Consider the following 24,607-nt stretch of genomic DNA (forward strand, 5'->3'; position numbering starts at 1 on the left):
CCAGTAATGATGATGCTTTCATTTTGTACCAACCTCCCATTGGATTCAGAAGTTAGAAATGCAACAGGTTTTAAGATTGCATCAATCTGAAATGTTAAGGGTTTCTCTCTTCACACAAACTGCCTGACAGGCTGAGTATTTCCATGATTTTCTGTTTTTGTTTCAGGGTTACAGCATGCGTGGTATTTTGCTTATTAATTAGTAGTCTTCTATCAGTCATTCAACCAATTTTTGTTTTAAAATTACATAGGTTGGTACTATGGGTAGACAAGCAGATGAAATTTAATGGAGAAAAGTATGAAGTGATTGATTTTGGGAGGAAGAGTGCAGACCGGAAATATAAAATAAAGGATATAGTCTAAAGAGAGTGCAGGAGCAGAGAGACCTAGGTGCATATGTGCATAAATCATTGAAGGTGGCAGAAGTTATCAAAGGCATATGGTATCTTCATCAATAGGAGTACAAAAACAAGGAAATTATATTGAACTTGTATAAAATAGTGATTAAGCCTCAACTAGTGTATTGTGTCCATTTCGGGGCAGCATACTTTAGAACATATGTTCAGGAAGACTACAAAGAATATTCCAAGAATGGTTCCAAGGAGGGGGAACTTCAAATGCATGGAAAAATTTGAGAATGGTAAAATGGTGTTTTCGTAGACCCATCGCCCATGATTCAGTTGAATGGCTGAAAGGGAAAAACAATGGTTGAGATGATATTTGGTCGAGATATTCAAAGTCATGAGGAGTCTGAACAGAGCAGACAGGGAAAAACTGCTCCCACTGTGGAAGCTGTGAGAAACAGAGGGTGCAGATCATAGAATTTACAGTGCAGGAGGCCATTCGGCCCATTGAGTCTGCACTGACCCTTACAAAGAGCACCCTACTGAAGCCCACATATCTACCGTATCCCAGTAACCCCCACTTAACATTTTTTGGGACACTAAGGGCAATTTAGCATGGCCAATCCACCTAACCCGCACATCTTTGGACTGTGGGAGGAAACCAGAGCACCCGGAGGAAACCCACGCAGACACAGGGAGACTCCGCACAGACAGTGACCCAGCTGGGAATCGAACCTGGGACCCTGGAGCTTTGAAGCAACTTTGCTAACCACTATGCTACCGTGCTGCCCACTGGCAGATTGAAGGTAATTGACAAAATAATCAATGGCAATTGTTCTCCCACAGCAAGTGGTTTGGATCTGAATTGTATTGATTGAGTGTGTGGTGAAGGCATGTTCAATTACGGCTTTCCATAGGAATTTGATCATTAGCTGAACAGGGAAGGGGGAAACTTGCAGCGACAGGAAAGGGCAGGGCAGTGGCATCTGGTGCAGCAGAGAAACGATGGGTACAATGACGTACTTCTCTGCTATTGCCAGTTATGAAACTGCAGATATGGAGAACTCAGTAGACCAGCACCGTGCCATAAAGAGACGATGTTGATTTCCAGGCACTGCCAGTCTGCCCACTCGATGACGAAATGAAAGTGGAACACTGTGACGCAGCCGCCCCCTCCGCCTTCCCATTGGTCGGTTGGTGCGGCTGCCTTTCCCGGCGTTGTGATTGGATGGGGACCGCTGTCAATCAGGGTTGGTGGGTGTGGTTTGTCAGATCGGGTTGAGAGACGGTACAAGGTGAAGGCCCAGGCCGCTGAGCGGAATTGTTGCCCCCACTCGACCCCCATCCCCAGATAACAATGACTTTCAAATCTGTCGGCAGCCGCCTGTACAGCACCCGGTGCTGCGTTTTCTGCCATGTCCGCACCGGCACCATTATCCTCGGAACCTGGTACATGGTGAGTCCGGAATTGAAATGCGCGGAGGCGGGCGGAGCGATAAACAAACGGCCGCCCGCCCGAGGGGGGAACAGCGAGGCGGTTGTGGGATCCGCTGGCACCTGACCCCCCCCCCCCCCCCCCCCCGGGGCCCAGTTCCTGCCTCTCCCCCCGGGGGCCCGGTTCCTGCCCGCCCCCCCCCCCCCCCCGGGGCCCGGTTCCTGCCCCCCCCCCCCCCCCGGGGGCCCAGTTCCTGCCTCTCCCCCCCGGGGCCCGGTTCCTGCCCCCCCCCCCCCCGGGGCCCGGTTCCTGCCCCCCCCCCCCCCCCCCGGGGCCCGGTTCCTGTCTCCCCCCACCCCGGGGGCCCGGTTCCTGTCTCTCTCCCCCCTCCCCCGGGGCCCGGTTCCTGCCCCCCCCGGGCCCGGTTCCTGTCTCCCCCCACCCCGGGGGCCCGGTTCCTGTCTCTCTTCCCCCCCCCCCCTCCCCCGGGGGCCCGGTTCCTGTCTCCCCCCCCCCCCCCCCCCCCCGGGCCCGGTTTCTGCCCCCCCCCCCCGGGCCCAGTTTCTGCCCCCCCCCCCCCCGGGCCCAGTTTCTGCCCCCCCCGGGCCCGGTTCCTGTCTCTTCCCCCCCCCCACCCCCCGGGCCCGGTTCCTGTCTCTCTTCCCCCCCCCCCCCGGGCCCGGTTCCTGTCTCTTCCCCCCCCCCCCCCCCCCCCCGGGGGCCCGGTTCCTGCTCCCCCCCCCCCCCCCCCCCCATGACCGGGTTATGTGACGTTCTTTGGTGTCAGTACTGGGAGATGAAGTCTGTTCAAAAGTCAACACGCTTACCCGGCCCCTGGTGTCCCATAGGTCTGAATATATTGATTTGACTAATCTAAAGACAGATTATAAAATTTAAGATTATTTGAAGTGTCTTGAGATATATTTTTTCCAAAAGGCTGACTGTCAAATTGATCATGGCTGAAATTTTTCTCATCTCCTGCCTTCTCCCCATAACCCCTGATCCCATTGTTAATCAAGATTGCTGTCGAGTTAGAGTTTCTTGTGTACGTACAATCCTTACAATGCAGAAGGAGCCATTTGGTCCATACTTGGTGGTATTCCAGAAAATCCACATTGCTTATTGCTACCTTATATCCCCTGGTTATAATGCAATTCTGTTCATCCTTTGTCAGTACAATTTTCTCACGCCTTGTCATCTTCATATTTTACTTTTCTAATTGGGTGCTAACCTGAAATGTTAACTGATTGCCTTCTCTACAAATGCTGGCTGATATGCTGTATATTTCCAACTTTTTGTTTTTCACCTATTTGATCTTGTTAGTACCCAGGAAGTGCTCTGCAACACAACAATGACTACACGTCAAAAATACTTAATTGAGGATATAAATATATATTTTTAACTGTACAAAAACTCTTGCCATGTGCTATCCCATGTGAAATACTGCTCATCTCTCTAACCAATTATCAAAACTTGGTGGTTCAGAGGGATCTGGGTGTCCCAATACATTAATTATAAAATGTTAATGTGCAGGTGTAGCAAGTTAGGAAGGCAAATTAAATGTTGGCATTTATAATAATCTTTTAATGTCACAAGTAGGCTTACATTAACACTGCAATGAAGGTACTGTGAAAATTCCCTAGTCGCCACAATCCAGGGCCTGTTCGGGTACACTGAGTGACAATTCAGAAAACCAATTCACCTAACGTTTCAGGACTTGTGGGAGGAAACCAGAGCACCCGGACGAAAGCTACACACTCTGAGAACGTGCAGACCCCTTACAGACAGTGACCCAAGCCGGGAATCGAACCTGGGACCCTGGCACTGTGAAGCAACAGTGCTAACCAGTCTGCTACCATGAAAGGAGAATGGAATACAAAAATAGATAAGTTTTATTGCATCTGTACAACGCCTTGATCAGACCCAATCTGGAATACTGTGTCCAGTCCTGGTCTCCTTATTTGAAAATATATATAATTGCATTAGAAGCAATTCAGAGAAAGTTCACTCGAGTCATTCCTAGCATGAGGGGCTTATCTTTTATAAAGAAAGGTTGAATCGATTGGGTCGCTATCCATTGGAGTTTAGAAGAATAAGAGGTGATCTTATCGAAACACATAAAATCGTGAGGTTACCTGTCACGGTAGATACTGAGAGGATGTTTCTACTTGTGGGGGAGACTCAAACTAGGGGACACAGTTAAAGAATAAGAGGTCTCTTGGCAGCACCATGGAGTAGTGGTTAGCACTGCTGGCTCATGGCGCCGAGGTCCCAGGTTCGATCCCGGCCCTGGGTCACTGTCTGTGTGGAGTTTGCACATTCTCCCCGTGTTTGCGTGGGTTTTGCCCCCACAACCCAAAGATGTGCAGGGTAGGTGGATTGGTCACACTAAATTGCCCCTTAATTGAAAAAAAATGTGGGTACTCTAAATTTTAAAAAAAAAAAGCAATAAGCGGTCTCTCTTTTATGACAGAGATGGGGAGAACTTATTTTCTCTGATGGTCATTAGTGCGTGGAATTCTGTTCCCCAGAAAGCAGTGGAGGCTAGGTCATTGAATTTATTCAAGACAGAGTTGATTAGATTTTTGATAGATAAGGGAATCCAGGGTTATAATAGGGGCAGACAGGAAAGTGTCCTGTTACCATTTGAGACCATTCTGTACATATATAGACATAGGAGTGATTAACATTGCAACTGTCCTTTATTGCTTCAGTAGTCGAACAAGAAAATATGGGTCCTACAATCCCATAATGCACTGGTTTGCAAAGTACAGCAAGCCAGACATACAATGAATAACGCATTCTTCCCCCTTATTGAAAATGTCCGTTTTAAAAACATTTTCTGAGCTAGGGAAAGGTAGTGGATTGTCTCAAAATCCACTTAGAATCATAACTATCTCCAGTTCCAATGTGTGAGCATGCATGGTGGTGCTTACTTGCAGGGTATAAAGGTTTATTTTTCAACAAATGTATCAATTTCACAGTGTTCCAACCTTTGTACTGCAGTGAGCCTGAAGCTTAAATATGCTCTCATTTAGAATGAGTGTTTAAAGACATTTCCTTTCGCTTTAGCGTGCATTTAAAACAAAGGTTTCAGCATTTCACTCTAATTGTCATGAAGGGAATTTTATTGGGAGTGGTCGGGGAGATCTGTAGCTTAAAGCTACAGGTTTTTTTTCTTTTAAATCTTTCAACCAGCTGCATTAATCTTTTATTTTTAAAGTCTTCAACTTTCTTTTTGTCCTAACTCAGCAGCTTCCTGTCAGCCTTTTTTCTGCCGTGCAGTTCAAAGCCAACGTGTGGTTTGCAGTTGAAATATAGTTTCTTTACTTTAATTTTCGGGTGGCCTTACTGCAAGGATCCGTCGCCTCATCACCAGTTTGTTGTGCTTTTGGTCCTGGCAACTTTGAACATCAATCAATACACATGTAGATGCTGGAGGTGATTAACATTGCAACTATGGGGCGGCACGTGGCACAGTGCCTACGGCGCTGAGGACTCTGGTTCGAATCCCGGCCTGGGTCGCTGTCCGTGTGGAGTTTGCACATTCTCCCTGTGTCTGCGTGGGTTTTGTCCCTAGAGCCCAAAGATGTGCAGGTTGGGTGAATTGGCCATGCTAAATTGCCCCTTAATTGGTAAATAAATAATTGGGTACTCGATAATTTTATTAAAAAGAAAACCAACATTGCAACTGTACATTTATTGCTTCGGACACAACCCAATGAGCTACGATCTATTGAATGGCTGGGCAGTCTCAAAGGATTGAATGGCCAGCTCCTGTTCCTATTGCAAACAACTTCATAGTTGCAGATTCCTCCCTGCTCTTTGTCTTGTGTCTGCAACCACCTACACTGGCCTACTGTTTTCTTTAAGCAATGTCAATGGCATCCCTGCTTGCTGGAATTTTATGTTTATACCTATTTGCTACAGATCATCTTAAACCTCCTCAAAAACTGCTTTTAACCATCTTTGATCACCTCCCCATACTCATTCTTGTTGCGTTATGTTTTGACTCAAGCCAATAGTACATACCCAGTGATTGGTAGTGAGCAACAACCCAGTTTGAGTTGAAACCCTATTGTGGTGCTTTGTAAAATTAAATTGTCAGCCTTGTTATTTGTTGGACTGGCACCAGAGGCGTGACCATGAATGCTGTTTGGTTGTGACATCCAAGTAAGTAACTTGTCCTGTGTGACATACATGCAACTCCAGCACCACACTGACTACATTTTAGGAAGGAACATCCATTGAGGTGAGAGTGAAAGCCTGGCCTTTACAAAGTCATGGAAGTATGTTCCAAAGCAATTGCTTAAATTAACCAGTTTGTTTTTCTCCTCCTTTTCACCACCTTGCACAATAACTGTACTGGCTGGTTTGTGATGGCGCACTGTATAACTGGTCATAAAGGCCTAAAGATTGCAGGGGTTGTGGAGAGGCTGGATGGACTCCTAAGAACGTTAGGTTTTTAATTTAATATGTCACTTCTAAGCATTTCCTCCTGCTTCATATTTCCCTTGCCACTAGTTACATGATTGACTTGCCTGATACTTCACTTCCCCTTTTAACATTTATTTTCCTACTTACAATGTATTTGCTTACTCCTGTGGTTCTGTGGCTTTTATTTTCCGGATTCTAATTTATAAAGTTTTTATTTTCAATATGTTCAACTGGAAATTAATACACAAGGGCTTTTTGAGCAATTTTGAGTTTCTTGATTTTGATCTAAAGTAGTATTAAACTTCAGGATTATGTAAGCTACTCCTGAAAACGATCATTGTCTCTCTAGACGTAATTGTAAAAACTCACCCCTGACATCTGTTCAATTTGGCTTCATTTTCCTAGACCAAACTCAAAACTTGTGGGACTGAAATTAACATTCCCCAGACTTCCTAGATGTCACAATTATATAACAAAACCCTGCTTGGCGCTAAATGCATAAAAATGTAGCCTTTTGGAGTTTTTCTTTATGAAGAATAATGTTGAGAGGCTACTTTTCAACATTTCTGCATGTCCATCCTATATGAGTGGTGCCACTGGACTCACTGCCCCACCCCCTTTGCCACTCTACTGTGCATTCAGAATGTATTATCTACAGTACGTACTACAGCAAGCTTATTTTGACTAACTTTGGACGCTACCGCCAAGGACAAAATTCACGTAGTACAAAGTACAGCACAGAATTGGGCCATTCATCCCAGCAGGTTTATATTTAATGTGTATACTTCACAAGGGTCTCCTCCCACCCTAATTTGCCTAATTCAATTGACATATCCTGTTATTCCTCTTTCATTGTGCAACATACCATTTTTTTTTGCTCAAAGGCGTGTGTGGGAACTTTTGAGTTGCTGAGCAGCTTAGAGGGCACATTGCCCTCATCACCTAACTTACAATTAAATGCAGCTATGCTATTTGTCTCGACTACATATTGTGATGGACCTCACTTGGACATGTATTGCTGTTCCTTTGTTGCAGTTGGGTTGAAATCCTTCAGTTCCCTGCTGCACACCCACTAGCATAAGGACTGCAGAGCAGGAGAACAAGAAGTGGGTGGTAGATGTGTTATGGCATCATCACAACTGCTTTGGAGAAAATCTGCTGATTGGTTGGAGGATAGTTAGTTAACCTGAGGACTAAATTGACTAGTTCTATACTTTGGAGCCTGAGGGGCATGGGGTGATAGAGGGTACCTCAGAAAATGGTTTGCCAGGGCAGGATGAGAAAAAAGAAAAGAGCCTGTGCTTTGTTGCCCTCCAGGAAAGTCTTGGAAGTAATTGGACGTTTTGAATCATGATTAATATGGTTAACCCTGAAGTAGATGTTTGAAGAGTTTACCCAAGTCATGTAGTCCTGAACATCTTGTATTGTATACGTTTGTTGTGGTAATTGGAGGTGGTGTGGTTTACAAATCAGTGACCTGAATAATCAACGAAAGAATGTACAATTCCAAACCAGACCTCAACAGTGACTAGGATACTGGTCAGAAACCCCAATATTTTATTTGAATTTTGTAAGACTGAGAAAAGGATACTTCACTCCAGGAGTGATTTCGTGCAAAACTAGGGATATGGTATATTAAATCAAACTTTACTCTTAATGCAGTATTAAAATATCTTTAGCATCACGCAAGAAAATAGTGACACAATAAACTTAACAGCTATCTTTTATTCCCACTCAAAATACCACAACACCATCTCAGGGCGCATACACTTTTAAATACAGTTAGCAGATCCAAACATACCTGCTTAAGAGGTGTTCTTTGAGACTGTTTTAAGAGATAGACCTGATTCCTTTCAGAACAATGCATGATCTCTAGCTGAAGTCTTCAGAAACTGTAAGGTTTGATTTTCAGGAACCAACTAACTCTGCTTCTTTGCTAAAATGCCTGATACTCTAGCTCCTCCCATTAGTGACATCATCTTACTAAATGAACACCAAGGTCTCTAATTAAATACTCCACATGAAACCCCCTTAATCCAAATAAAAACCATTAGCCCGAACTTTTACAATGCTTTAATTGCTCCTCTGACGCCCAAAAACATAGTTGCCTTTCAAGCTAGGATTTTTAAAAATCCTACTGCAGTAGTCATGCACATAATAACCCTGGCCTTGAACCATTGCTGCACCAAATACAATATACTTGAAATTCCTACATTCATAAATGTCACCGAAACAAACCTTGCACCAACATCTGATCATTTTGGGAGCTGGCTATGTTTTCTGCATTACAACAGTGAATGCAATTTAGAAGTCTATCATTGGCTGTAAAGTAGTTTGAGACATTGTGGTTGTGAAAATCACTATATAAATCCAAGTCTTTTAATGTACTTTGTTAGTTTGAACTTTGATTGCTAGTACCTTTGTTTGCCTATGTATGCTTGTCTGGCTTCCAGTAATGGAGGGCCTTCTATAACCAAGACCTACACCCTTGACTTCTCTTGGTATAACTCCTAAATACTGATAGATGTATAACTCCTAAATACTGATTCTACCATCACCTCCAAAAGACAGCACAGAGAGGGGCTATTATAAGTGTTGTGCAGATCCATTCAGGAAAGCAGAAAGTTAGGTGTGTTATAATTGAGCAAAAGAATCAATCATGCACTCGCATTATCAGGATTGATGATTTTAAAAACACCATTTATAGTTTTTGCAGCTCTTGCTCCTCATAGAAGCTTCAGATTTCATGCCATACCTGCGATCTCAAATTTGTAACAATAAACCCAAAACAAACCCCTGAATTATTACAGCCTTATTTTCCATTAAATTGAAAGTGTTGCACAAAAGGTCTTTTGAGTATTGAGCACATCCATTTGTATCAACTTTGATTTGAATTAACCATCAAAACCTTAGTTTGTTACTTAACAATTTTGCTGGTGTAGACAAAATATTTTGATTTAAATCTGGCTAGTAGGACACTGGCATAAATGTATACATACCTGCCATTTTGCTTTGTATGTTATGCACTCCATATTTGGGCAAAGTTACCATTGCCTGTAACTTTAGACTTTTACACTAGCTAGAGTTCTACAAGCTGCATATCCTCATACCTGCAACATCACTAATGCATTTGGAAATGTGTTCTGTCATAACTTTCAATGGGCATCCACTAGGGCTTTGGCAGTAGATTGAAAACTATATTTAGAAAGCTATTCTTAATGCAGTGGTCCAGGAATGTATGGGAAGATCTCTACCCATTAGTCAGAGGAAGGCAATCAAAATGCTGCTATGGAGTACAAATAAGTTATGATGGGCTCCATAATCTACAAAACATTTTCCGTGCAACTAGAAGCATCTATAGACTTTCCTGTTTCTGTGAAATATAGGTGGTCTCTTCAGTACCAAGACCTATAGGCAAACTTGGCTTGCTTTACAAAAACAAGTTTCATATTGATGAAATCTAAGCATTTTAAAAAGCCTAAAGACATACTAGAATTTGGGAATTCTGCAGACTGCACCTCGTGATTCATACTTGCTTCCTAATTAATACAGTGCTGCTTTGCAGACTCACTGAAACACAGTTGGTCATTTAAGCCCTTGAGCTGTTTCCACCATTGATTAGATTGTGGATCAGCCATGATACAACTTCATATACCAGCTGTTGCCCCATATTCCTTGCTAACTTTAATTAACAAAAGTACATCAATTTTCAATTTTAATTGCTTGTTAATGTCATAGAATGGGTTTGCAAGAGATGTAGGAAATGTTGAATATATTGCCAGAACTTGCCTTGTGTTAGTTCTTTTCTACTTTATAATGTGTGTGTGATAATGGTATCATATAGACTTTCTGAAGTCCAGTATTTTATTGCCCAGTAGTTATTGTGTATAAATCTTTGTTGAGCAGGTGGTGAATTTACTGATGGGCATTTTATTGACTGTGGCAATAACTCACCCTGAAACAGTACCTCCACTGGACATACAATACGAAGTTATTGGAAACTACTATTCCTCAGACAGAGTAACAGGTATGCAAAATATTTTATATGCATGGCTTTTATTCCGTTCGTGAGCAGCTTCTTATCTCATTGCGCACATTGCAATGGTACCTTTTTCAGAAATAGTTCCTTGTGTTATAAATTTAAATGCTGAAAAGCTGCGATTATTTCTTCTGAAGATGTATAACATTAATGGTGAATCAAATGTTAGTCCAGTACCATAAAATACACGAGGTCCCACAATAGCAATGTAATGATGACCTGATCTTTTTTGTGATGATGATAAAAGGATTGCCCTGGATCACCAGACAGCACTTTCCTGAATAGTGCACAAATGTGCAATTTATCCACCTGAGGGGACCTCAGCAGAAACAGTTGGTTCATTCCTGTGTGGAATCATATGAACTAGAAACATTAACTCTGTTTCTATCTCCACTAATGCTGCCAGAACTGCTGAGTTTGTCCAGCATTTTCTATATTTATGGTTTATTCCTGTAAATATTTAATGATAATGTGGCACACTTTACCTGATCTTGGCCATAAGTGAAACTAGCTGAATAAAATTCAGGCTCAACTTTCTTGCGTAACTTGGATTGGAATAAAATCCAAACCAGCTGGAGGTATAATCCCTAATCCGATTGTATAACTGTTCATTTTGGGAGGTACACATTGGAGCAGTATGGAGATTTTGAACAATTGACAACATTAGGGGTGGCACTGTGGCACAACGGTTAGCACTGCAGCCTCATGGCACTGAGGACACGGGTTTGATCCCGGACCTGGGTCACTGTCCATGTGGAGTGTGCACAGTCTCCCAATGTTTGCGTGGGTCCCAGTCCCATAACCCAAAAGATGTCCAGGCTGGTGGATTGGCCATGCTAAATTGCCCTTAATAGGAAAAAAAAGAATGGGTACTCTTGACAACATTGAGAATGGATGTAGATATTCCTCTGTGTTGTCAGTATTGGGAGTGCCTTGAATTAACTTCTGTCCTGTGGACAAAGAAGTACTTGTGTGCTTTGCGTTCTCCTTTGCTTATTCCTTCTCTTGTTGAAGATGTAACTTATTAAGCAGAAAAGTAACATTTTGCACAATACAATACCTAGTTCTGGAGAAGCAACTTGTAAATGTAGGTAACTAATACACCCGTGTGCTGTTCATATGGAAATGTTATCCAAAGCTTAAGATAAATATGCAGTAATAGTTTCTCTTAGGAGGAAACCTGAATTATATATTTCCCTTAATTATGAAGTGCTTTTGATCATTTTCTGGAAGAAATCCACACGTAGCCTTAATATATTTTAATTGTTAAAGCCATTTAGCAGCTGTATCTGTGGTATTTAGATTAGGACTCTAGCGTTCTAATGAAGCCTCAATATTTGAGGTTTGAATGATAAACCTATAGAATTTTCAAAATCTTTGCTGCTGACCAGATATACTTAACCCTGTCGTTAATATTATTTTATAAATTTCTTTTTTTCCCCCTCCCCTTTCCCTCTGTATAGAGAATGCTTGTGTTGGCTTTACCATCTCACTTTTGATGTTTACTATCAGTGCCATGTTGGTGTATGGTGCTGTCACTGTAAGTATTTTCATTACTTTGCCTGAAAGGTTTACTTGTTCTTGGGTTATAATTGCTAAATATGCAACTTTTTCTAATTGTTATTATTTGTTTTTTTTTCCTTTCATTCAGCATCGTGGAGGATGGCTGATTCCATTCTTCTGCTACCTGTTGTTTAATTTTGCCCTTTCTTGCCTTATTGCTATCAGCTCTCTCACCTACGTGCCCAGAATCAAGGACTATCTGGACCAGCTGGTAAGTTTTAGTTAAAAGTCATTTTTTGAAACAATTGGAACTTGGGGGTAGATCTTAGTGCTAATAATCCTAACCCCTGACATTTTTCAATTAATCCTGTGTTTACCTGTTACATTCAGTTTTGAATTTATACGGACAAATATGTGGAGTAGCTAAGTTGCAAGCACCATTTCCTCAGCTTTGTGCACTTATAGGATGGTACTTCATTGCATTCTGTGGAAATGCTCCATTGTTGGAGGTGCTGTCTTTTGGATAAAATGTCAAACAATTTCAGATTGAAATAAATGGTCCAATGATGTGATCTACAGAACTGTAGTGTTCTCCTTGGTGACCTAGCCAGCAACCCCCAAAATAGAGTAGTTTATTATCCCAGTTTTTGTTGGATCTTACAATGGACATCGTTTTCATGTTTGCTTACACTTCAAAAAGTCACCTGGATGTAGACAGAATACAAATGCAAATTATTTCAACAATTGAATTGTTTGTATTCAACTTGACATACGGCATAAATGAAGTGTATGATCTTTGGTTTATAAGATTATCATGGTAGAACTGTATCTCTAAATATAAACATAGAAAATAGGAGCAGGAGGCGGCCGTTCAGCCCTTGGAGCCTGCTCCGCCATTCATTGCGATCCAACTCAATAGCCTGATCTTGCCTCCCCCCCACCACCATATCCTTTGATCCCCTTCGCCCAAAGTGCTATATCTAACTCCTTCGTGAAAGCATGTACAGTTTTTTGGCCTCAATTGCTTTCTGTGGTAGCAAATTCCACAGGCCATTTCTTCTCATCTCCGTCCTAAGTGGCTTACCCCGTACCCTCAGACTGTGACCCCCTGGTTCTGGACACCCCAATCATTGGAACCATCCTCCTGCAAGTCCTATTAGAATTTTATAAGTTCCTTTGAGATTGCGCACGCACCCCCCCCCCCCCCCCCCCAACTGACTTGATTTCTCCTCATAGTGTAGAAAGAGGCCATTCGGCACATTGAGTGCAGCGACCATCTGAAAGAGCACCCTACCTGATGCCAGCCCCTCACCCAACCCCTGTAATCTTTTGGACATGAAGGGGCAATTTTTAAAAAATATTTTATTCAAGGCATTTTCATATAAACAAACAGAAGCAGCAGAACAACCAAACAACCCATCCACCGCCCCCGATAAGATTTCTCCCGCCTCAGGATTTCTGCCAGGTCGCTCACCCACACCCCCGCTTTTGGCAACTCTGAGTCCTTCTACCTGAGAAAAGTCGTCTCTGGGCTATCAGGAGGCAAAGGCCAAAACATCGGCCTCTCTCACCCTCCGGACTCCCGAGTCATCCGACACCCAAAATATCGCCATCTCTGGACTCTGGACCACCTCCACACCCACCACCTCGGACATCACACCTGCGAACCCCCTTAAACTTGGGACATGTCCAGAACATGTGGACATGATTCGTGGGCCACCCCGCACACCGCCCACACCTGTCCTATACCCCCTCAAAGAATCTACTCATCCTTGCCACTATATAAAGCGCCCTATGTATCACTTTGAACTGGATGAGGTTTATCCTCACACACGATGAGGACTCATTCACCATCCTTGTAGATATCGGGCACCTTCCCCTCTCTCTTTCGTCCCTCGACAGCACCATGTCTTGCAAACCCAGGGGCTGCAACCCAGGAATGGACGGCATCTCTCTCCTTGCAAAGTTTCCGACCTGGGCAACTCGTACTCTTCCTCCAGGTACTCCCAACTTCGGAAATTTTCTCCCCAAAAAACGAATATTAAATCGCTCAATCCTTGCCTGCTGCCACCCCTGAAACTTTGCACCCAGCCTTGCCTATGGTTGTCGCAGATTGGTGCCTACACTGAGGCATCCTCCATAAAATCTACATCACCCCAACTCGCACAATAGACATTTACCGGAACCACTGGCATTCCCTCCAGCTTTCCACTCAACATCACATATCTCTATCTCTCTTTTCTGCCCCCCCCCCCCCCCCCCCCCCCCCCTGGGATCGGCCACAATACTCCACACCTCGAACTACCCGCTTATTAACCAATGCCACCACCCCACCTTGTCTTCACATCCAACACTGAAAAAAACACCTGCCCCACTCATCTCTTCCTCAGCCTTGCCGGACCCCTATCTTCAGGTGCAACTCATGCAAAAAAGGCCACATATGCCTTCGGACTCCTCGGGTGCGCAAACACACGCGGCCGTTTGACCGACTCATTCAATCCCTCACGTTCCAAGTGACCAGCCTGATCAGGGGGTTCACTGCCCCTTTTCCTTGCCGATGAGCCATACCCCATTTTGAGCCGGGCAGGGTCATGCGACAATCCAGACCCGTCACCGATCTCCTTCCAACTGCGCCACACCAACCTTGTCAGCAGCCCCCACCCCCAAATCTGTAGATGACATGAAATTAGGTGGTAGAAAGGCAAGTTACGAGAGGGATATTGATAGGTTAAGCAATTGTGCAAAAAGCTGGCAAATGGAGTATAATGTGAAGTTAATTTTGGAATGGAGAACAAAAGAACATTTAAATGGACAAAAACTGCATAAAGCTGCCAACACAAGAGACTTGGATTTACTTGTGTACAAAACACACAGCCAGCACATGGGTATAGCAGGGAATCAGGAAGGCTAATGGAATGTTGGTGCTGATTTCAAGGGAGTTGGAGTAGGGAAGTCTTGCTGCAATTGTACAAGGTACTGGTGAAACCACATCTGGGGTACTGTGAACAGTTTTGGTCCCCTTATTTTAGGAAAGATATTATTTCATTGGAGGTGGTTCAGAGAAGGTTCCCTAGGATGATCCCCAGTATGGAGGGATTGTCTTATGAGCAAAGGTTAAGCATCTTGGGACTCTACTCATTGGAATTTAAAAGATTGAGAGGTGATCTCATTGAAACATTTCGGATTCTTAAGGGACTTGACAGGATAAATGCTTGAGAGGCTGTTTCCCCTCGTGTGTGTCTAGGACCAGAGGGCACTGTCTCAGAATGGTGGTGCCAATTTAAGACTGAGATGAGGAGGTATTTCTTCTGAGGATTGAGTCTCTGGAACTCCTTGCCACAGACAGTTGTGGGAACAGAGTCCCTGTGTATATTTAAGGCTGAGATAGATTCTTGATCAGTAAGGAAGAGAATCAAGGGTTACGAGGAAAGGACAGGAAAGTGAGCGTGAGGTGAGGCATGTCAGATAAGCCATTATCCTATTGAATGGCAGAGCAGGCTTGAGGGGCTGAACGGCCTTCTGTTCCTATTTCTTATGGTCTTATAGTTGGTTGTGGGGCGCTATCCTGAGAAGCTCCTGCAGCGATTTCATAGAATCATAGAATTTACAGTGCAGAAGGAGGCCATTCGGCCCATAGAGTCTGCACCAGCCTTGGAAAGAGCATCCTACGAAAGTCCAGCCCTCCAGCCTATCCCCGTAACCCGACCATACCTTTTGAACACCAGGGGCAATTTAGTATGGCCAATCCACCTAACCTGCACATCTTTAGATGGTGGGAGCAAACTGGAGAACGAGGGGGGGGCGGGGGCACGCAGACACTGGAAGAATTCCACACAGACAGTCACCCGAGGCTGCAATTGAACCCAGGACCTTGGAGCTATGAGGCAGCAGTGCTAACCACTGTGCTGCCCTGGTACCAAGTTCCATATTGTTACCATTCTTTGGGTAAAGTTTCTTTCTAAGTTCCCATTGGATTTTTTTGGTGACTATCTTATTGATGGTCTCTAGTTATGCTCTTCCCCACAAGAGGAAACATTGTCTCTGAATGGTTTCTATGAAAACTTCTCATTATTTTAAATACCTCTATTCGGTGCTTGGTCTTTTTTACAAGAGTGACTCACCCCATCAATTCTTTTCTGATACGCACCTGCATATTTTTGGCATCATCCTTGTAAACCATCTCTGCACCCTGTCCAGTGCCCCATTTCAGAATATGATGACCAAAGCTGCGTACAGTCTAATCGTAGTTCAGTATGAGTTTAGACTAACTTCCATACTTTTCAATTTTATCTCTCTAGCCATATAGTACCTGGTTGGCTTTTTATATGGTCTTTCTAACCCACGGTGCAACTTTTAATGAATGATGTATTTGCATGCAAGACCTGTTTTTGTTCCAGTACCCCATCTAGACTTGCTTCTTCCAAGTAATAAGTGACTTCAACAAAACTACTACTTCAGATATTTATATGTTGAACTTAATTTGCCAATTATTTGCTGATTAACATAAATGGACAGATATTATCATAGAATATACGGTGCAGAAAGAGGTCATTCGGCCCATCAAGTCTGCACCCTATCCAAGGTCAACACCTCCACCCTATCCCCATAACCCAGTAACCCCACCCAACACTTGAGGGCAATTTTTGGACACTAAGGGCAATTTATCATGGCCAATCCACCTAACCTGCACATCTTTGGACTGTGGGAGGAAAGCGGAGCACCCGGAGGAAACCCACGCACACACTGGGAGGATGTGCAGACTCCGCACAGACAGTGACCCAAGCCGGAATCGAACCTGGGACCCTGGAGCTGTGAAGCAATTGTGCTATCCACAATGCTACCGTGCTGCCCCAAAGCAGTAGTAGAGGCGGGTACAATTTTGTCTTTTAAAAAGCATTTAGATAGTTATGGCTGTAGAGGGATGTGGGCCAGATGCGGGCAATTGGGACTAGCTTAGTGGTTAAAAACTGGGCAGCATGGACAAGTTGGGCCGAAGGGCCTGTTTTCATGCTGTAAACCTCTGTGACTCCTCACACTAACTCATGGTACAATATTACACCCTTAAATATATTCCAGCTATATTATTTATCATATGCATATTTCAAGATCATTTTTGTGTTTTTGTGATGAGCAACAAATATAAACTGCTGTGGTTAATATTTCGAATGCACAACATAAATGTTGTATTCTTTTTACAGCCTGACTTCCCTTACAAGGATGACCTTCTTGCTTTGGACTCCAGCTGCCTTCTACTGATAGTTCTACTTTCTTTCACCATTATTATAACTGTTAAGGTAAAGCAGTAGAAGCAAAACCATAGCAAGATTTGTGGTTTGAACATGTATGGCAATTTGAGTAAACTATGATTGTGTTTAAAATTTGTGATAATTTCTATATTTAATTGTAGAACAAATAAAAAGCTAGAATCACAAACCTAAATATAGAAAGATAGCTACAGAAACACTTCTATTAAAACACATTTTAAAAAGAATGACCTGTGTAAATCACCAAACAATCAATTTATAGACTACTTGCATAGGTCAAGTGTCTCATTGTATAAATGTACTGTTCTAAGGGGCTGGTTTAGCTCAGTGGGCTAGACAGCTGGTTTGTGATGCAGAACAAGGCCAGCAGCCGCGGGTTCAATTCCCGTACCAGCTGAGAATTCTGAATTCTCCCTCTGTGTACCCAAACAGGCGCTGGAATGTGGCAACTAGGGACTTTTCACTAACTTCATTGCAGTGTTAATGTAAGCCCACTTGTGACAATAAAAAGATTATTATTAATCTGTAATATTCAGTGAAGAAAAGAACTCTTATAGAGGTCTATAAAATAATGAGGGGCATAGGTCAGGGAGATGGTTAACATCTTCTGCCGAAAGTTAGGGGAGTCTAAAACTAGAGGGTTTAAGGTGAGGAGGGAGAGATACAAAAGGGTCCAGTGGGCAATATTTTCTCACGAGTGTGGAATGAGCTGCCAGAGGCAGTAGTAGAGGCGGGTACAATTTTATCTTTTAAAAAGCATTTAGATAGTTATGGATATAAAGGGATATGGGCCAAATGCGGGCAATTGGGACTAGCTTAGTGGTTAAAAACTGGGCGGCATGGACAAGTTGGGCCGAAGGGCCTGTTTTCATGCTGTAAACCTCTATGAATCCTCACAGTGACTCATGGTACAATATTACACCCTTAAATATGGCATGTCTTTTTCAATATAAGCATTTTAAATTGCACATCTTAACCGTTAACTCAGTCATATTTAAATATGACTGAGTTATGATCAGTTTTCTTCCTCGTTGTGGTTAACACTTTTTTTTTCTCAGTTGAAAATGTTTAACTTTTTGTTCATGTTACATAGCTTTTCTGCCCAATTCTCTTTCTCCCAATCATGTTTGGTTAGCTGATTATTTTCCACCCACCTCCCCTCAACTTGAGTTAATGGCTAAGAGAGTAAGACGGGACACACAATCTGGAGTGAAGTCCCATAAAGGGATTGGAAGGTTGGGATTTATTTCGTGTTCACATCACCTGGCAACTCCTGCAACCGATTAGACCCCAAATCTGCAAACTTTAGCCTTTCCCTATGGGGATACCATCCTTTTGAAGTCAAGATGGGTGTACAGTACAGATTCTGGACAAACCTGCACCACCTCATGCAGCAAGCAACGGTAACATTTCATCTTGGAAGGTGGAATATGTGGCCTAGCATTAGCATTACCCACGTTCCACAGTAGGTGTATGCAAGACTACACTGATTGACCGTGAGCTACAGAAGCTTGGTATTGACATTGCTGCTCTGCAAGAAACCAGATTACCTGACACATGCCGTTTCGGGAGACTAATTATACTTCTACTGGCATGGAAAGCACGCTGGAGAGCACTATCATCATGTTGTATGCTTTGCAGTGAGCAAGTTACTGATTATTGAGTTGCCAGCGACAACCTCAGAGCACCTCATGTCCTTGCAACTATCTTCTGGAGGTACAATACTATCTCTGTCAGCATCTCAGACAAAGAGCATTTCACAACTCTGAGGGACATTACAAATGTGGAGAAGCTATTTATCCTGGGTGGCTTCAGTGTATGCATTGAGACAGACAGTGATTCGTGACCTCTGTCATTGTGGAGTAAGCACAATCAATTATAATGGACGCTGCCTTCTTGAGCCTTGTACCCTAAATGCACTCGTCACCAACACCTTTTAGGATAGACACCTCGACAAGGTATTGTGGCATCACCCAAGGTCTGGACATTTCATCAACCAAACTTGGTCATCATGAGATGATGCTATCTGCCCACTGTTCTCAGCACCTGCACTTATTACAGTGCAGATTGCGGCACTGACTACACACTCGGCAGCAGCAGAGAGAAAGTACACTCCAAAAGTCTTAACAGATCAGAACGCGACCGTCTGCCAGACATCAACACCCCTTGCACAAAGAATGACACCAAATACCAGCGCTTGCACTGTTGCTACCTAGAAAACGTTGACCAGGAAGTTTCGATGCTGGCACCTATGAAGCCTGACAGTCACTAAACTCAATCACTTATGAAGTAGCATAAGTATCATTTGTTAAGGGTGGAACCTGCAACAAGCTCTGGTTTGAGATCTAAACGACTGATGCAATCTGTCATTGACCCATAATTGGAATGTGCCTTTAAGCAGAAAATTTGAGTTGAAACAGCCTGATATGGTGTTTGTAAAGCAAACAAAAGTCCATTAAACTCCATTATTGTCTCATTTAGTGTTTTGATAAGTTCATAAATATTTTAGTGAATCTTTCTATTTTGTATTAATTAAAACAGCTAATCAAGTACATACATATTTTGCTGCTTTATTTCACAGGCTTACTTCATCAACTGTGTTTGGAACTGCTACAAGTACATCAATAATAGGAACACACCTGAGATAGCTGTGTACCCAGCATTTGAAACACCTATACAGGTATGCAAAAATACTGTAAATTGTAGATAACCAACATAGAAGAATAGAGTCCCTATAGTGCCGAAGAATGCTGTTCGGCCCATCAAGTCTGCACCGATCCTCTGAAAGAACACTACACTCAAGCTCTGCCCTCTGCCCAATCCCAATAACCACTTGACCTAACTTACACATCTATTTTGGACACTTATGGGGCAATTTAGCATGGCAATCCACAAAGCCTGCACATCTTTGGACTGTGGGAGGAAACAGGAGCACCCGGAGGAAACCCACAGACGCGGGGAGGAAGTGCAAACTCCACACAGTCACCCAAGGGTGGAATTGAACCCAGGTCCCTGATGCTGTGGGCAGCAGTGCTAACCACTGTGCCACCCAATATAGATGATGAGGATGAGATAGTAACTTGACTTTTCCCCTTTTTAGTACTGCTCTGCTCTCCCATTATGGTGCCTGACTTGCTCCATATTAAATGTGTAGTATGCAGGAAGTGATACTTGATATTGCAGTGCTGCTACTGAGAAAATGCTGTGGTTGTAATCTTCAACAGGGTTGTGTTACAGATACCTGGTCAGCTCTGGACAGTGGCTAAGAGACTGGACCAAATACCATAATTTTTTTAAGTTTTATTGCGGACGGAAAGATTGATTTGTTCCAGAAGTAATGTAAGAAATATCACAGAATTTCGACAGTGCAGAAGGATGACACTCAGCCCATCGACTCTGCACCAACCCTCAAAGAGCACTCTACCGTAGCCCATTCTCACACCCTATCTCTGTAACCCCACCTAACCTGTACAGCCCTGGACATTAAGGGCCAATTGATGATGGCGAATCTACCTAACCTGCACATCTTTGGGACTGTGGGAGGAAACCGGAGCACCTGGAGGAAACCCACTCAGACACTGGGAGAAAGTGTAAACTTCATACAGACAGTCACCCAAGGCCAGTATTGAACCCGGGTCTTGTGTAGGGTTTGATTATTTTATGAACAAACTTTATTAAAACAAAAGAGAATTTGATCACTGATCACTGTCCATGTGGAGTTTGCACATTCCCCCCCGTGTCTGCGTGGGTCTCACCCCCACAACCCAAAGATGCGCAGCGTAGGTGGATTGGTCACGCTAAATTGCCCCTTAATTGGGGGGAAAAAAGAATCGGGTACTCTAAATTTATTTTTATAAAAAAAGAGAATAAAACCATGTTTTACTTTTGCTTCAGCTCTAACACTAACACTCTAGTTCCCATTAAACAACAGTGTACATGAACATGCAGCCCTCGTTCCACTTACACAAACAGACAAAGCCAATCCTTACATTTACAAAGCAACTTTTCATTTGTTCAATCATTTTCCAAAGCCTGCCTCGGTGGCAACTTCTGATCGATTTCCATAACCTTCTCCCTGTAACTGTTCAGAACAACATTCTTTCTTTCTCTCTAAGCTCCGCCCATCCCCTCAAACAAAAGTTCTCCCCTAAGGTTGCCAGACTCACATTATCATTATCGTGACTACCTGATTTCCCACTCCTGTTTCTACAAAACAACAGAGCTATGCCATTCATATCTAACTAACCTTTCATTGACGGACTAATAGGTAATCAGACTCTGATGGGATAAGGGCTGGTCAAACAAGGTTGTCCCGAATGACAGTGGATCATCCTGGTTGAACTGGGGCATCCTGTGTATTCCCACTAACAAGGTTAAGTCTGAATGGGACAAAGTAGCTTAGGCAGTGGGTGTATACCTCTGACTCTGCTGCTAGTAGTCTTTTCCCTCTGTCTGTTTAACCCCTAAATTGCCTGCTACATCTTAAACTCCATTTTAAAAATAAAAAAAAATCTTTATTGTCACAAGTAGGCTTACGTTAACACTGCAATGAAATTACTATGAAAAGCCCCTAGTCACTACATTCCGGCGCCTGTTCGGGTACACTGAGGGAGAATTCAGAATGTCCAAATTACCTAATTTTGGGACCCAAGTTCTGAACGTCTCCCTATCATGACAGTTGGAACAGCAAACTATTTAAAAAGATAGTTTGTTCTGGCTAGGAAGTAGTCACATCCTTAGTCCAGGCTCCAGGTGCATGGGATGGGTTTGGCAGCTGGTTCCAAACTCATTGGCAAAATGTCTTCACTTGTGTGGAGAGTACAGTTTTTGAATGAGTCTAGCATGATTTATATGATATTTCTCCTTGCAGATTTTGTTTTCAGTCATTTGATCCAACACTGATCAAAAGTGATTACGAATTCAATGAAGTTTAACTGAGGTGTTACAATTCTTAAAATGGAAGTAACTAGCTGGCATAATGGCAAATCCTTCTCAATAGTGATAGTGCATCATCTGCATAAATGATTGGGTACCACTCTAGTTTCAAGTGATGTGTTGGACACTATAGCACAATTTTAAGAAGCTTTTGACCTAAGTTTTGTTTTCAACCTTAACTAGCTTTGTCCCCAAATAGAGGGAACTTGTGCAATCACTTGTCATATTTTTTTGTAAAATGGTCTCTCTCTCTCTCTCTGGAGGTTTTTTAACAAAAGTGAAGTTTGTCTTTGATAGTTTAGCTGGCTTTAGTGGTTATTCTAGACCTGGTTCAAGTTGGTTGTCTAAGTCATATATTTGTTTTCATGGTGCTTCTAAGTTGTAGTATAGCACTTGACTGCACTGATGAGTTCTATTGCAAGACTTCAGCCTACTGTTCCACAGTTAAACTATTCCTGTTTAGTCTATGGATTGACTCCCTCTTCCTTTTCATTTCTTTCCACACATCCCCTCCCACCACAGTCTATGATTCAAATAACTGTATGCCTTCAGTGGCATACTAAAGGGTAGTGGATTGTGCCCTTTTGAATGCTATTGCTATAGCACGTGCTGCTTGCAACACTTAATTTGCTTACTGGCACGTGCGTGTATTAATAGGCTGCATGTGACTGCCTCAGGGAACACTTAAAAAAAAAAAAAAAAAAACACAAGATTCTGCAGCAGAAGGTACTATTTCAGTTAAATCAATGTCTGGGGAAAAAAAGCATACTGTATATTTGGACTTATCAGTTAAATTAAATTGTCTGGTTTAAGCAGAACTGGCTTTAATCGCCTGCTTTCTTCATTGTACCCAACTCAAACATGAATAAAACAAGTTCCAAAAATGATCAAAGACTGGTTTAAAAGGTTGTTTTCCAGCCAACTGAAAATCCCAAGTCTTACAAGTGAAATGTCACACTTGGCTGAATCACAATATTGATCAGCAACTCCAGAAGTTATCACACTTGTTCGAGTAGAGTTCTTTGCAACATTAACGGGGTACATTTTCTATCTGCTTTCTGTCTCAGTTAGTGTTAATTGCTATTTTTCAAGACAGTAATATGACGAATTACGGTAGCTTTTTTATTAAAATAGTACTTTGGATGTTTATTGCAGTACTTCATCTTCACGGTGCCAATTAGACGATCATACTTTTTCTTGGTATACACAACTTGTTTTGTCCAAAGTCAGTCATCAGGCTAAGTGACTACAGTAAGCAATTGTGAACATACATTGAGCAACCTGTACTGGCTTCCATGATGAAATTATTAATTTCCATTTGTAGTAGATTTTTTTGAGATTTCATGGCTCTAATTAATTATGCTTGAATTTTTTTTTTAGTATGTGCTGCCAACTTACGAAATGGCTGTGAAGATGCCAGAGAAGGAACCGCCACCTCCTTACATGCCTGCTTGAACTCAAATGTAAATCAATAACATGAGCATTTTTCTCAAATTTAAGTCTGATTACCTTGCATTTAAACTTTGAGACTTTGTAAGAGGTATTCTGTATTTGTGTAAACTTCTAAAGTATCTAGAAAATTATATTTTGTATGTAAACTTGATTGAGATTGAAAGCCTTGAATATGCATTTTTCTACTTTCTCTACTTGACTGGGTGAGTATCTTTAATCCTTCTGCACCAGGTTGAGATTTTTTTGTATTCCAATTCCCTTTCATTTAAAATTATCTGGGTATGTTTGTATTTTTATATTTTCCTCATAACATCAAATGGAGAGCCGAGTCGTTCTTGAAATAAATACAGGACAGAGCTGGTCGTTAATTCAAAATTTGACCATTTGAAGTAGATGAGCAGTTGATAACACTTGTTGGAATGCAGTGCAGAACTTGGAAATTGAAATAAACAATACATAGTTTCTACCACTAGAGGTTCCAGGTGATCTAACATTAAATGCTAATGCAACCTCCTGAGGCTGAAATGTACAACACAGCAGTTTTCCACTGGTCCATCCAACTTTGCACTTTTTTTTTACTGCAAGACAGACTTCAAACTGTTGGAATTTTCAATTCAGACTGGTGAATTATGTGTCCATTAACAATATGGACTGTTGGATGTGTGGATGAAATGTATTTGTGCATTTTTCCTTGTGCTGTCAATTTGTTTTCAGATCCCTTTCGGTATAATATAGTATTTTTAGGTGATGGAGAGGAAGTTGTAATGCTTAAAAAAAGTGTTGCTGTTTTCTGCATTGTATAACTGATACAAGTGTAAACAATCATTTTAAGGATTGGATGATTCCTTTATTTGTCACTTTAATCTAAAAAATGCTATTAAATGTTCCAATTTATAATGCATTTACATTTCTCTTTAAAGCGATAATCTGTTAGATTAAAAGAACTGTCATTCCCTTGTATAATAAACTTGACTATAGTTATTATACTTTTAAAATTATATTTAGAATAAGCTGTAGCTTTAAACTGGTATTTCCCCAGTAGAAAACCTTTGTGCCCGCAAGTAGGTATATTTACAAACGTTTATCTCTCTAGCTTTTCTGAAAACTAATATTTTATTAAATGGTTTGCAGCCCAAAACATCCATCTATAAATGGAATAATTTACCATCCTTTTTTTGTTTGTTTCATGGTGTGCAGTT

General features: G+C 42.3%; 1 protein-coding gene across 1 annotated transcript; it reads left to right on the top strand.

The window, feature by feature from the left end:
- The first annotated feature begins 1,597 nt into the window (after nt 1-1,597).
- On the top strand, nt 1,598-24,375 carry laptm4a (lysosomal protein transmembrane 4 alpha). Its single transcript, XM_072498892.1, has 7 exons — nt 1,598-1,799; nt 10,122-10,242; nt 11,718-11,794; nt 11,906-12,028; nt 16,956-17,051; nt 19,603-19,701; nt 23,337-24,375. The coding sequence occupies exons 1-7, from the start codon at nt 1,701-1,703 to the stop codon at nt 23,409-23,411; spliced, it is 690 nt and encodes a 229-aa protein (XP_072354993.1). The 5' UTR covers nt 1,598-1,700; the 3' UTR covers nt 23,412-24,375.
- Nucleotides 24,376-24,607: the final 232 nt, after the last annotated feature.

This window comes from Scyliorhinus torazame, chromosome 4, assembly GCF_047496885.1.
Source record: "Scyliorhinus torazame isolate Kashiwa2021f chromosome 4, sScyTor2.1, whole genome shotgun sequence".
Classification (NCBI taxonomy): Eukaryota; Metazoa; Chordata; class Chondrichthyes; order Carcharhiniformes; family Scyliorhinidae; genus Scyliorhinus; species Scyliorhinus torazame.

Excerpts from the sequence above, each read along its gene's own strand:
- laptm4a (XM_072498892.1), top strand. The coding sequence starts at position 1,701 with ATGACTTTCAAATCTGTCGGCAGCCGCCTGTACAGCACCCGGTGCTGC. Across the intron at positions 12,029-16,955 it reads AGGACTATCTGGACCAGCTG|CCTGACTTCCCTTACAAGGA; the intron begins GTAAGTTTTAGT and ends TTCTTTTTACAG. Across the intron at positions 17,052-19,602 it reads CCATTATTATAACTGTTAAG|GCTTACTTCATCAACTGTGT; the intron begins GTAAAGCAGTAG and ends TTTATTTCACAG.